At 37.2% G+C, this 13898-nt stretch overlaps 1 protein-coding gene across 5 annotated transcripts in view; it reads right to left on the reverse strand.

The window, feature by feature from the left end:
* The window catches only part of TSPAN12 (tetraspanin 12), a 65729-nt gene that overhangs the window by 14062 nt on the left and 37769 nt on the right, over nucleotides 1-13898 (reverse strand). For all 5 annotated transcript variants that reach the window (XM_068549361.1, XM_068549365.1, XM_068549364.1 and 2 more), the window contains exons 5-7: nucleotides 12882-12956; nucleotides 9016-9123; nucleotides 4564-4707 (exon numbers count right to left, since the gene is read on the reverse strand). In XM_068549361.1, the coding sequence (XP_068405462.1) occupies nucleotides 4564-4707; nucleotides 9016-9123; nucleotides 12882-12956 (327 nt within the window). The remainder of the gene's footprint in view (nucleotides 1-4563; nucleotides 4708-9015; nucleotides 9124-12881; nucleotides 12957-13898) is intronic.

A 13898-nucleotide genomic window follows, 5' to 3' on the forward strand; every position in this document is an offset into this window, starting at 1 on the left:
TTTTTCTACCAGCCTTCTTTATTCTTTCTCTCTTCTTATTCTCCAATCAAGTCTAGAACTTTAGTAACTGATAGGATGGAAAACTCGGCAGGTGAAAGAAGGAAGAGACGCATCTCAGTCCTGTATTTTACCAACTTAAACTCTGAGTCTGAGGTTTTGCTGAAGCCAAGTCTCACACCCACTATTTAGAGAGTGTGGTTACACAAACAGTCCCAAAAATTGCAGGGTAGGAAGCAGTCAGGAATCATTGGTCCAGGCCACCTCCAGGGGGGCTTTTACACTGCAGCTCCCTAGTCTAAAAAAATACTCTTCAGTGGATCTTTGCATGGCTGGATCCTTCTCACCGACTGGTCTCGGTTCAAATGTCACCTCCTAAGAGAGCCTGTTCCTAAACACCCTATCTTAAATAATTTCCTCACCAATAAAGCCATTCTTTAGCACATGACCATGTTCAGAGTCTTCCAAGTGCTTACCGCCACCTGAAATGATTTTTTATTGTTGTTTTTTTCTTGTTAAATGTCTATACCCCTAACTAGAACATAAGTTATACTGGAGGAGAGTTTTTTGTCTGAAACGTTCTCCATTGTATCTTCAGCGTTCACAATAGCACTTGGAACCCAGTAGGTACTCAAAACTGTTTGAATGAATGAATGGGATAGAACAAAATTGAGGGTCAGAGACAGTTTTATCTGTGGATTTTTAAATCTGTACTTTTAAACAAGTGGATAGCTCATTATGGATATTCGAGGAGCTGTGTGCCAAACCCAACAATACCACTGATGGAAATGTTTTTAAAATGTGCGATTGTTGCTATATTTCTGCTCTGTCATTTTTCACAGATTTCAAATATGTCATAAAATATGACATATGGGTCAGGGACCATGCAGGCCACCAGATGGTTGAGAATGATTTATTTCCTTGATTTCAGACTACTGAAGAAAGACTGCAGGAAGAAAGTCAGTTCTTATCTCTAAGCTTACAGAATATGAAAGATAAAAGGGACCTTGAAGTTCATCTAGTCCAGATTCACTCTTAATTTAAAAATCCATTCTACCCACCAATGACATAGTTATCTGACCTTGACTTTAATATTTTTAGTGATGAGACACTCACGATTTTACAAGAGAACCTTTCTCACAACTGGACGGATTTTGATGAGCAAGGTCTTCCGTCTATTGATTCAAAATTTCCTTCCTTCTGGCCCTTGGAGCAACAATGAATAAGTCTAGTTCCTGTTCGGAATGATGAACTTTGAAATATTTGAAGACCTCTAAAATATCTCCTTTCAGTACTTGCTACTTCAGAATAAATTTGCCAAATATCAACAGCTGTCCCTCACTTGTTCACCCTTTCAGACCCCTCATCTTTCAGGTGGATGATCTCTGGGCACACTGCAATGAGGAAACGTATGCTCTCCTGGGCAAAGTGGAATTAAGTCTTATTTTTAATGATGGATTTAACTGTACTTTTGCCATAAAGCTACTAAGTGATCCACTTTTGCAAGTCAGCTATGCATATAATTATGCACTATGTTACCAATATCAGCATCTGTTATAAATTGTAAAATGCAAAAGCAGATTACTCTGATATAATGAACTTCCGTCTCTGCTGGAAGTCTGTCTAAAGAACATCTCGTAGCTGATAATGTCAGCTTGCTTTTCAAAGTCTTTTGATGAAAATATGAGAAAACTTTTAAAATAATGTGGGCCATCAATTTGCACTTGCACAGTAGTGTGGTTTCTTTTAATCTTAAAATTCAGGTAACAAGCAATTATAGACATCCTGAAATTAAAGTGTCTCATTATGAATACTATTAGCAAAAGTGAATTGCATTTTTAAACAAAAAAATTTTATTAAATGTTTGATTGACTGCTTTTCAACTAAATAATAAAACTGAAGTGAATCTGTCCATACTCAGACTTTGTGGGAAGATATGGCAAATTCATTCATGTTTTGTCATTCTCAGGATCAATATTGGTTATAATCATGTTACCAGTATTAATCACTAAAGAAAGTAGAAATTATTATATATGTAGCCCAATAATTCCCCGTATTGACTTGCCATTCCTAAAAACTAACAAACGGATTAAGTTCACGCTAGAAAAGTGGATAGGTTTCAATTCACATGTCTACACTTACATCCATACTGTAATCCTCTGGGGTTTTTTGGTTTTGGATTTTTCTGCAAAATGGTTTATTATCCCAGGAGGAGGCTCTCCCTGGGGCTTACATCTTAATAAATAAATGTCTGTCTGTAATCATCTGTTTTTCAAAACCTAGTGGTGAGTTATAATGTATTTGAATATCCACAATTACATCTGCATCTAATATTATCTTAGAAATATTAAGCTTGATTTCCTGTTTTATGAAATCAATAGGACTTTAACTGGTGAATTGTTAGGTGACCATCCCTACCACAGACACCAACCAATATTTACCTTTCACTCAGAAAAAAAAATGTAACATAATCACTGAGGAACTCAGAGACACTGACTCAATAATTCTTCATTTAATATACAATATCTTGTATATTCCTTTTCATTCAAAGCCAAAATGCTACTAAGCATAATATGCCTAAAATGATAACATCCAAACACAATACTTCCCAGTAGTGTGAGGCGTGACTATAAGTATTTTGATTATCTTTTAAAATAAACACCTGAGTTATTCAGTTGCTTCAACAATGCTTGTTATGAGATAAATTTCATCCCCTCTAAATTCATATGTTAAGTCCCTAATCTCCAGTACCTCAGGATGTGATCTTATTTGGAAATAGAATCCTTGCAGATATAATTAGTTAAGATGAGGTCATACCGGAGAAGGGTGGGCCCCTAGTCTAATATGACTGGTGTCCTTATGAAAAAGGGAAATTTGGAGACAGATGCAAACAGGGAGAATGGCATGTAAAGACAAAGGCAGAGATCTGGGTGATGCTTCTACAAGCCAAGGAACACCAATGATTCTCAGCAAACCACCAGAAGCTGAGGGAGAGGCATAGGCATAGATTCTTCCTCATATGCCTCAGAAGGAACCAATCTTGCTGACACCTTGATCTCAGACTTATAGCCTTTAGAACTGTGAGACAATAAATATCTGTTGTTTAAGTTACTCACTTTGTGGTACTTTCCTGCCCTAGAAAGACTAACACAATTCTGAATCTCTTAAAGATATTTGGCACTCCTCTTTGTGGCCTGCCTTCAGAGCCCAAAGCACTTTATTTTGGATATCCTTAAATGTGGCAAAGGCTTGTCCTCTAAGATGAATTTTTTAACAGTCAAAAGTTATTCATCTCTAAGACGTGAAAGAAATGAAACATTTGTGTGGGTAATCCAGCATCATTTTTTCAAATTCATTAATTTACACTATAAATTAATAAAACTGATTTTCGTGTATCTCTACAACTGACTTTGGCAGGCAGCCTAAAAGATGTTTTGAACAATAACAGTATTTCTAGGGAAAAACAGATGTGTGTGTGTGTATGTGTGTATTATATTATGAATGGTGTAAATTGTTACTCTATGTTAATATGACCTGTGGTACCCAGATACTTGACTGGTGATGTATCTGGGAAATGATCCCAGACCATCAGCCTGAGCAGCTTGCCTTTCACCTGATTTACATTTTGAGCTTCCATTCTAGATCAAGACTACAATAAAACCTTCTATAAAGATGGAACTGTCTTATGTCTGTGTTGGCCTACACTGCTAGTCTCAAGTGGCTGTTGAGCCCTTAAAACGTGGCTAGTGCAACTGAGGAAACGCAATTTTTATCTTATTTTATTTTTATTGAAATAGCCACTTGTAGCTATTGGCTACTATACTGGAATGGTGTAGTTCTAGATTTTAGTTTGAAAATAGGATTCCCCTGCTAACAAAGTTTGAAAATCACCATTAAAAATGAAGGAATAGGAAAGCTTCTGCTAACAAAGGAATAACGGATGATTCTGATGAATTCTCCCGGAAAACATAAATATGCAAGTTTCTTAGCCACTTGATAACTGACTTTAATCCCACTAAGCATCTAACTTCATTAAATCAGCTAAAACTAACATCACTGATCATTAGCCAGCAGGGGGACCTGAAGAGTCGAGGACAGCATTTTCTCTGGAGAGTGGAAGGGTTTCTTGGGTTTCTTTGGGTTTTGGTCTTTTTGGGTTTTTTGGTTTTTTTGTCCACCCCCCGCCCCCATGTTTTAGTCTATATGGAAGCCCTAAATACACATTCTGCTCAAGAACTGCAAAACTTGTCTTCCCGAATGTCCGGAGTTAGTCATACACTCTGCATGTCTGGTTTTAAAGCGCTCTTAGGAAGTGGCAATAGAGCTTGGTTCTAGACAATACAATTCAAAATCCAATTAATTCTAAAACCTAGTCTTTCCAAATTTACTTTGTTAAAATGTGATTAGTATTCAGATTTTTATATTAACTTTTAGCTTTGTCCTCTTTCTCCACATTTCGGAGGCAAAAAATTTTCGGGTCCTTCATATTTAGACAGAAGAGGAAAATTGCATTGGCATGTTGTTGATTCTTTACTTCCATGATAAGTTAATGACACATGGCCTTACCTCTTGATAAAGGTCACTGAGATCTTCCTGGTGGGCCTGTTTGGAACATCCTGGGAATTCCCTAACACAACAGGAATCTGGGGGCCAGTCCATTTCTGTCATTTCCAGCCAGTCGGTGAAATAGACAACTCCACAGCACTTGAACTGCAAAAGAATGACTGGTCAGGCTCAGAAACAACAAAAATATTTTCTTAACTTATGGGAGACTGAACGTTAGATTTCTTAAATATTTGCACCCAGAACTGAAGTCACTTCTGTCATCACCTAATGATATGTGCACATTTTATGTTGACATCAGAAATGTAAGAGAGGACTCCATAATGGAACACTTCTGAACAATAATGCCCATAACACATGAAGACAGATCAGGCATGACTGAGTCTTACCTCCCCCCAAATGTAAAATCCTCTACAAGTGATCATATAGCAGCAAAGTTAATACACACTAACAAAACAAATAGCTGAAATCTTATATTTAACATTAAACCTCTAGCTACTAGGGAATAGTTGATCAATCTATTTGCATATTGCCTAGTTACCAACTTAACCGCTTAACAAATTCAAATATTATATTAAGTTTCCGCAATCTCTGTAGAAAGATTTTTGGCCAACAGCCCACATCACAGAGATTACCCAACTTGATTCATTAACCAGTAAATTTCCAAAAATTTCTGAGATGTAGACATAGGTTTGGTCAACAAATTTTTATTCAACTGAGTGAGAATCTTGAAAAAAACTGTCATATTCTATCACCATAATCTCAGAAGAAATGATGTGTCTTTACTGTCAATAAAGTTGGATTTAAGACAAACTATGTGGTCTTTGTTTCTTTTTAGTCTCATTTCACCAACTATTAACAAAAACCTTCTCTGGCCAAAGTTTAGAGACCCTGCTTAAGGACGTATGTAGATTAGATTCAGAGTAATTAACTATGAAAACTTTCTGTCGTTGGGTAGAGGGCGGTTACTCTTCCATATAGTCAAAAACAAGGGTTATGAATGCGCAGTCACTGAGAAGAATTTTGCCAGGAGTGACTGGCTTTGCAAATTATGTAGCCTAAATCAACCTGTGTTCAGGATTAACACTGTAAATTGTAAGATATCACAATCCACCATTTCAAAATTTCAACTAAAATAAACTTTAAAGAATTCTGAACTTCTTATGTAAAATGAAACAAGGAAATACAAAAAATGATTTTACATTTTTTCACTTGCTTAAATATCTAATTTTTAAAGAGAAAAAAAAAATGGTCATGAAGAACCTAGGGGCGAGACGGGAATAAAGACACAGACCTACTAGAGTATGGACTTGAGGATACGGGGAGGGGGAAGGGTAAGCTGGGACAAAGTGAGAGAGTGGCATGGACATATACACACTACCAAATGTAAAATAGATAGCTGGTGGGAAGCAGCCGCATAGCACAGGGAGATCAGCTCGGTGCTTTGTGACCACCTAGACGGGTGGGATAGGGATGGTGGGAGGGAGGGAGACGCAAGAGGGAAGAGATATGGGGATATATGTATATGTATGACTGATTCACTTTGTTATAAAGCAGAAACTAACACACCATTGTAAAGCAGTTATACTCCAATAAAGATGTTAAAAAAAATAAAATAAAATAAAAATAAATAAATAAATAAAGAGAAAAAAATCATCTTGAATACTCTAAATGATGAAATACTGATGCTATGAGTAATACTAAAATTTTCCAAGAAACTTTTAAAATAATTTTAGTATTTCCCTCTTATAAATTTGTTCTAAAATCCACAAATACACCACAAACATCACCAATGAAGTCCAACATAAGTTAACATCATGTATTTTACGTAAGTCATTGAGTATCCATAAAAAATACATGTAGTAAAACGACCACTTTCTAAAGATCATAAACTACTACCTTTCCAAGCCAGTCTTTTTAAATCCTTGCATGCAGAAGAAACCTACTTCTCATTTCCTAATGTCATGTGTTTTTCTGTGTTGCTGACGGAAGGACAGTTCTTGGAACACGTTCACTCCGTCCACAATAGAACAGCCCATTTATCTGGCCTTGTCAGGAAGTGAGGTGCTCCACACAAATGACTTTTCCAAATAACTTATGCATAGCATGTTCTGTGCCAAATGCTTTTTTTTATTTTAATAAGTCACTGAGATATTGTTGCTTTTTACATGGTTGTTTTCCTTCATCAATAGAAGATACTGAATTGATACTGAAAATTTTCCTGGAAACTCCCTTAAGCAAACCCATTCTTCAGCCACACATGACTATGGTCTACATCTCCTTGGAGTCTTGCTGACTCTTTTAGAGCCACATTGTGAGATGGGGCACTCTTCTAACATGCTGTCAAGTCGGAAAATCCCACAACCTTTTCACCTAAGCAGAACCTGAGGCTCTAAGGAACAGGACAAGTAAGTTGCCAAGTTCACAGACCAGCCAGCAGTGGAGCCTATTTGCTCTCAAGCCTATACTCCAACCTCTATGTTAGAATCAATAAATAAATACAGTTTTTAGCATCAGTTTTTTTAAAGGTATTAAATAAACATCACTAGGGCTTAAGTGAGAGTCCACTAAAGTGAAGTACATGCCCAGAACTGCACCGAATGAGGAGTCAGGAAAACTGCAGCCTGAGAAGGCTGCTCTACAACTTATTTTGGGAGAAGGTGGTTAGCTGAATTGTGTCCTTCCGCCCCATCACCAAAATTGACGGTGAGGTTCTAACCTCCAGAATGTGACCATATTTGGGAAGAAGGTCTTTACAGAAGGAATTAAATTAAAATAAGGTCATAAGGGTGGTCCTAATCCCATCTGACCTATGTCCTTATAAGAAGAGGAAATTTAAACACAGACACAGAGGGAAGATGACGCAAAGACACAGGGAGACGACTTCGGCTGTCTACAAGCCCAGCAGAGAGGCCTCAGGAAAAAAGCAATCCTGCCGACGCCTTGGTCTCAGACTTCCAGCCTCCAGAGTTGTGAGATAATAAATTTCTGTTGTTTAAGCCACCCAGCCTGTGGTACTTTGTTATGGCCGCAGCCCTAGCAAACTAATACAAGGGGCTTTTAAAAACTCTTTCAGGAGGCCCGGAGGTCTTCGCCACCTCCTTTGGAGTGAAATAAGCCTACGATGTAGAGGAGGGAACTTACCATACAACAAATCTAAAAATATGTGCGCTATCATTTGTAGCGCTGTACATTGTCTACCTAGGGTGGCGCCCTCTTTCTACCATTAGAGAAAAACTCATTTTGTTTTTTAACCTGGATTATCATGGTCCACATCACAATTGTCAGAAAATAAAGAGCTCTGGGAAGCTTCCACTCTGGGCAGTAGCTGAACACAGCTTATTATAAATTCCCTAGCACTTCACTTATTTTCCCTTCACGTTGTTTTTAGTACAAATGAAGAGTAAACAAACAAAGTCAGGAAGCAGTTAAATAAACAGGAAATCTGTGCTGTAATGATAATTTTCACCATCTCAACAACTGTAACACAAAGAGCCAGATTTGGAGATTATCCTGGACTTGAACCTCTGCCTGTATCCAAGACAGAGTAACTGAACAAGGAGCAGGACATCTATTGTGCAAGACCCTGATTCTCAAATGCTCTGGAGCCCAGCTTTAAATGCCAGTAAAAGAAAGAGACTTGGTCATCTGGGAATGTCACTCCAATCGCAAGGAAACTGCTTGGGAGAAGAACTTAGTCTGAATCAATGGTTAACTTCAAGTCACCAGATTTTAAACATCTAAATATAGTCCCTGTTTGAGAAGATAATGGGATGCAGTGCTATATGGAAGGTAGGTAAGAAAAGCTAAAAGCACTTAACTTTGTAATGTTATTGTTAATAACCATAAGCTAAATGAGATCAAACTTATGATTCCACTTAATCTTCTCAACACCTGGAGGAGATAGGTACTTTTATTATCCCCGTTTTATAGATGAGGAGACTGAAGCTTAAGGAAGTTAAGTAAATTACAGAAGCTCATGTAATAGTAAGCAGCAGAGCCAGAATTTGAACGAAGGTCTTTCTGACTAGAAAGTTCATACTTTTAATGATATACTGAGTCCTAATTCCCAAATGAGACCCATTATTTTAAATTTTCAAATGATGTTTAAATTACAGATAGCTCTAAAAGTCATGAAAAATTATCCATTCAAATAGACCTTGGGTAATTATCAAGGAATTCTCATTAAAAAAGGAAAATTTAGTTTAGCAAAAGGGCTTTTAAAAAATTCTAAGATATATGTGAACCGTGGGAAATGAAGCGGAAATGGTGGAAGAAAAGCAGGGCATAGAGCTACTTAAAGTATTTCTCAATAAAGAATTACACCAGTGGTAACTGAATCATCGGCTTAACTTTTCAGCACAGGGAAAATGACCAAAGCCAAAGCTCTGAACACTTGTTTTGAAAGTGTGCCATTTATTCCATACCCTCTACCTCAGAAAAGGTAGCACTTACCTCTCTCTGAAAAAAATTCCAAGCATGAGTAAGCCACCGGTATCTCGGTAAGCCGTAATTTGTCATTCTGGCTTTCAAAGTGACCATGTCTGACCACTGTACTGGAACCTAGAGATAGAAAAGACAAAGTATCAACAACTGTAACGTGCAAACAGCCACGTTCAGACACAAACACATTCACAGATTCACACAGACACAATCACTCATAGTCTCATCCACATACTCACACTTACTAGGAATGTACTGCCATTGCCAAACACTACCTTAAATTTGTATTTGTTTGTGGCTTAAATTAAGCTCAGGGTTATTAAATACTTATCAAACAATCTCTACTTGTAGACTTTTGTACTAAATGAGGAGGTACTTCATATTAAGCAAAATAATGCGAAATCACTTAATGCCGATATCAAGTTCAAGGAAATCACAAACAAGTAAGCTATATGTTCTACAGATACACCTGAAGAGCTCCTCATAACAAGTGATCCCTGCTGCAAAATGCCCTTTCATTTGATTTCGTAATGCTATGAAATGGTTCTTTGAAGGGACTGCAGATTATGGTGCTAAAATAAAGGGAGAAGAATTAAGGGAAAGAGTTCAGCTCAAGCCAAGCCTCACTCTAGAATAAGTCTGTAAACTTTTCAAACATTGGATTTTAGAGGCATGCTAGAACTCTAGAAAAATTGTTCTGAAATTAAAGCATTTCTTTTGTGCTCTGCCTCTCAAGGCACCTAGCGCCATGTCCCTGAACAGTGTTTAATCATGACAGAGTTTCAGGTACACAACACAACAGCTGGCAAGAAATCTAATCAGCATATCATGCCATGTTTTATGTACAGTGCTACAGGAGAAATGGGGTCACACAAATCCTAGTCTCTCCACACGTGTGGTACTTATTAAAGTAGCTCTTGGGAAACTAGACAGACATCCACACCTGATCTATGGAACAATACTGACTGCGCTAAGTCAAGCAAATTTGACACTAACTTAAGATTCATATTATTTTGAAATCTTATTTTTAAAAACAGTAATATCAATAGTAGTTTAAAAATTCCTGGCCACGGAAAGTCTTCATTTTGTTCCTTTGTTAATTTTCTTTTTTATTACTTGGAAATGTACAATACAAAAGAAAACACCCCAATGCCTGGGCACACAACTTTGCTCCCTAAATAACGGGCTGACTGGGTATACTGTGTGTTCATCTGGTTCCAGCAAAATTCAGAGAACTAACCAAAGTTCAAGCTATTCACTATAAATGCTTATTATCTCATATCCTTTTGAACATAAAATAAATAGAAGTGAAATAAATTCTCTAGAAACTTATAATCTGAAACAGTTAACATTATTGACAGATTTCATCTAGAGAAGGAATGACGAACTGGAGGTGAACATGTATACAAAAAACAGAAATAATGGGAAAATAAGGCTGCCTGATGCCCAATCTCTTGACTTGGTTACTAGAACAGTCTTATTTTTAAGTTATTTTCCAAAATAAATATAAGTTGTTTCCCACTTGTGACCACAATTGATCTGAAACCAAATATAGCAAGAAACACAGGCGGTCACTGAGGTTCTGCCACAAAATACAGTGCTCTGGCCATAAAGGAAAACACACGTGTATTGGCTCCTTGCATGGAACAGAGAAGAGCACAAAGCCCATTCTACGCAAAGGCTGGATTCTGCAAAATTTGGCAGCTCATCAACTTTAACGGCACTTTTCATTCACGCTGCTATCAGCGCAAAGGCAACAACAACAACAAAATTCTGACAAACGTTTTTCCTAAAGGACTACTTTCCACATTTCACTTTTAAACAGCCCTTGTTTTATCCTGGTGACTTAACGGGGGAAGATTTACACAAGCAAAACAGTGATGTATGCCTTCAGCGGGCACGGCAGTGTACACCCATCTAGTACCACTATGATACTAAAAAAATACTTGCAGATCTCCCCTTCACAGAATAGAAGCAAGTATCTAAAAAAGTATCAATTCCTTTGTGTTTCCTCAAGTTCCTTAGAATTATATTAGAGTCAAAATATTTCCTTTCAAATACCTTAAGTTAATTCATTTCAAACTTGTTATAATTTAGGAAATTTATCAAACAGTATGATATAAACACTGTTCAAGCCGTTTTTTAAATCCACTAGAAAGTAAACTCATTTTTAAAAACCTTTTAATTACCAAAAAGAACACAAAAGCTGAGATGAGGAGATCAAGAATTAATTATACAATTTACTACTCATTGCTTGACTGTTAAGGAGATCCATGTGTTTATTGAAATCAGAAAAAATTAATAAGACACCGAAACTGAGTCCCTGGAATCAATCACTTTTTCATTCCCTTAATATACCAAGTTTCTAGGGATGGTGTGAAAATATGATTCTCAAAGACAACAAGAGCATTCCTATTGTAATAGGAGATTTTGTTTTCAAGATAGTGTTTAACTTTATATTAAACTAGTTAGAACCTGCCCTGACTTTTCAATTTTTAATAGAGAAAAAAATAACCATAAATTCTCTCTTCTTACTGAGAGTTGTCACACGTTGAAAGCATGAGTGTTTTCAGAGGGGTCCAGCTGTGTAGCAGTGCCAAAGCATCGTTTACATGTAAACTGAAGTATGTAGAGTACCCACTAGTCTGTAATTACCACTTAGTATTCAAAACAGTGTCACAGTACAGTAGCAGATTCACCATAGAATCTTTAATAACTGCATCAGTACCAGAGATGTCTTCAATTTTCTTACACAACTGCCAAAATGCCTCTCAGAAACAAATGGAAAAGAATCTGCTTCATGGGTGGTGGTGATGTGATGAATTGGGAGATTTTGATTGACATATGTACACTAATATGTATAAAATAGATAACTAATAAGAGCCTGCTGCATAAAAAATAAATAAAATTAAATTAAAAAAAAAAAAAAGAATCTGCTTCGCTTCTTAAGAGCTCTTAAATTTTAAAATGCTGAAGACTGACCTGGGGAACTTGCCACAAATGCAAATACCCAGTCCCTGCCTTTTCCTCTATTCCGATCGAGCAGCTCTGGCCTAGAGCCCTATCATGTGCGTTTTAAAGAATCACCCTGGTGGACTCCTGCTGCAGACAGTCCGAAGACTACATGTTGGGGGAAGAAAAACATCATCTTCCTGAAACAGAATTACTCTACGAAGCTCACAGTGGAAAAATCTGACCTGCCACCACGAAAACAGCCAGACTTCACAGACATGCAAAGGTGCTCGACCTCATTGACAATCAATGCACCAATTTTCACCAATGAAGTGAGCAAACATTAAATCAGTAATAATGCCCAATAGAGCAGAGGTGAAGTGTGAGTGGTAAACCGAACATGACTGGTAAAATCTTAAGGTTAAGAAACTCTTATTCTCATTCATTCTAACACACACTTCTTAATTTGGAAGGTGGTTCGGCTTGCTGCAAACAGAAGGTACATGTTTCCTAGCCATCAGTGTACAGCTGCAGTCAGCATTTTATAAGGTTTTCATGTAGATTTTCAACTTTTCTCAAGTCCTGTTGCAAATGTGAATATTTCCTATTATACAATCAGAAGATAGTAAAATTATTTTAGAACGTATGTTATTTTTAGTCTATTATATCCACGTTTAAGCAATCTGTGGAATTAAAGATATATATAGGAATAGAGGAAACGAAAAATTACAAATTATGCTTTGGAACTATGCTTTAGACACAGAAAAGAAAATGCTACATTTCAGAAGTATTGGGAATATTCATTGTTACCAGATAGCATGAACGTTCAAATTAATAATCATGTGCCTAACAACTCCAGAGTCTCTGCTTTAAAAGGCTGAACGAATATTGTTTCAGACTGTGGTTATAGCCCATTTTGAACTCACCATAATTTCCTGCTCATATGTCCAAACACCACAAGCCAGTTCTACACAGAAAATGACAAGTAAACTTCCAAAATACTGCAGAAGAACAGAAAATGAATGCTGTTAGGATAGAATCAAAGTAACATATGGTCGTCAGAGACAAGCTAAATATTATTCAGTGTTGTTTATCCAAAGGACCAGAAAACGGAGGCACATATTCAAGAAGCGCCCTCCCTTGGGAGCAGATGGGGAAAATTTCAGCAAATTTTGAGACATCGGCAGACGACATTCAATACTCACCTAAGTGGGTCGTTTGGATGGTGCTCTACTTATCCAATGCTTTCGTAATTAATTCACTCAATGGATAAGACCACCTCGTTTTACAAACGAAGAAATTAATGTGAAGCGTATACAAGGTGACTTGCTCAAGAACGTGCATAATAAATGTTAAAGCCCTAAAGTGACCACTGCAGCCATGTTCTTTGTGCTCTCCCTTGCCACTTCTCCAGTTGTGGGGCTCACTTTCCAAAAGTAAACAGTAAAAGGGTGAGAAAGAATAGGCCCTCTGAAAGTTCACTAATTCCAGCAGAATTAAAACAACTCCACTGCTGTCAGGAATCCTCCACTCCATTTATGGTGCCAGTCAGGGTGGGAGGATCGGGTAGTGATGATTATTGATTATTCCTCTTCACGGGAATGGCAGCTCTATCAAGGGCAGAAATTTACTGTGTTCCTTGTCACAAAGTAGGTGCTCAATAAATTTTTTTACCATAATATATGAATAGATAAGCATATATGAAAACAAAAGCAGAATGAGGTGTGGAGAAAAAGGAACCCTCCTACACTGTTGTGGGAATGTAAATTGGTGCAGCATATGGAAAACAGCATGGAGGTTCCTTAAAAAACTAAAAATGGAGTTGCCATATGATCCTGCAATCCCACTCCTGGGCACATATCCAGAGGAAACCAGAATTTGAAAAGATACATGCACCCCAATGTTCATAGCAGTACTATTTACAATAGCCAAGACATGGAAGC

This window comes from Eschrichtius robustus, chromosome 8 (assembly GCF_028021215.1).
Source record: "Eschrichtius robustus isolate mEscRob2 chromosome 8, mEscRob2.pri, whole genome shotgun sequence".
NCBI lineage: Eukaryota > Metazoa > Chordata > Mammalia > Artiodactyla > Eschrichtiidae > Eschrichtius > Eschrichtius robustus.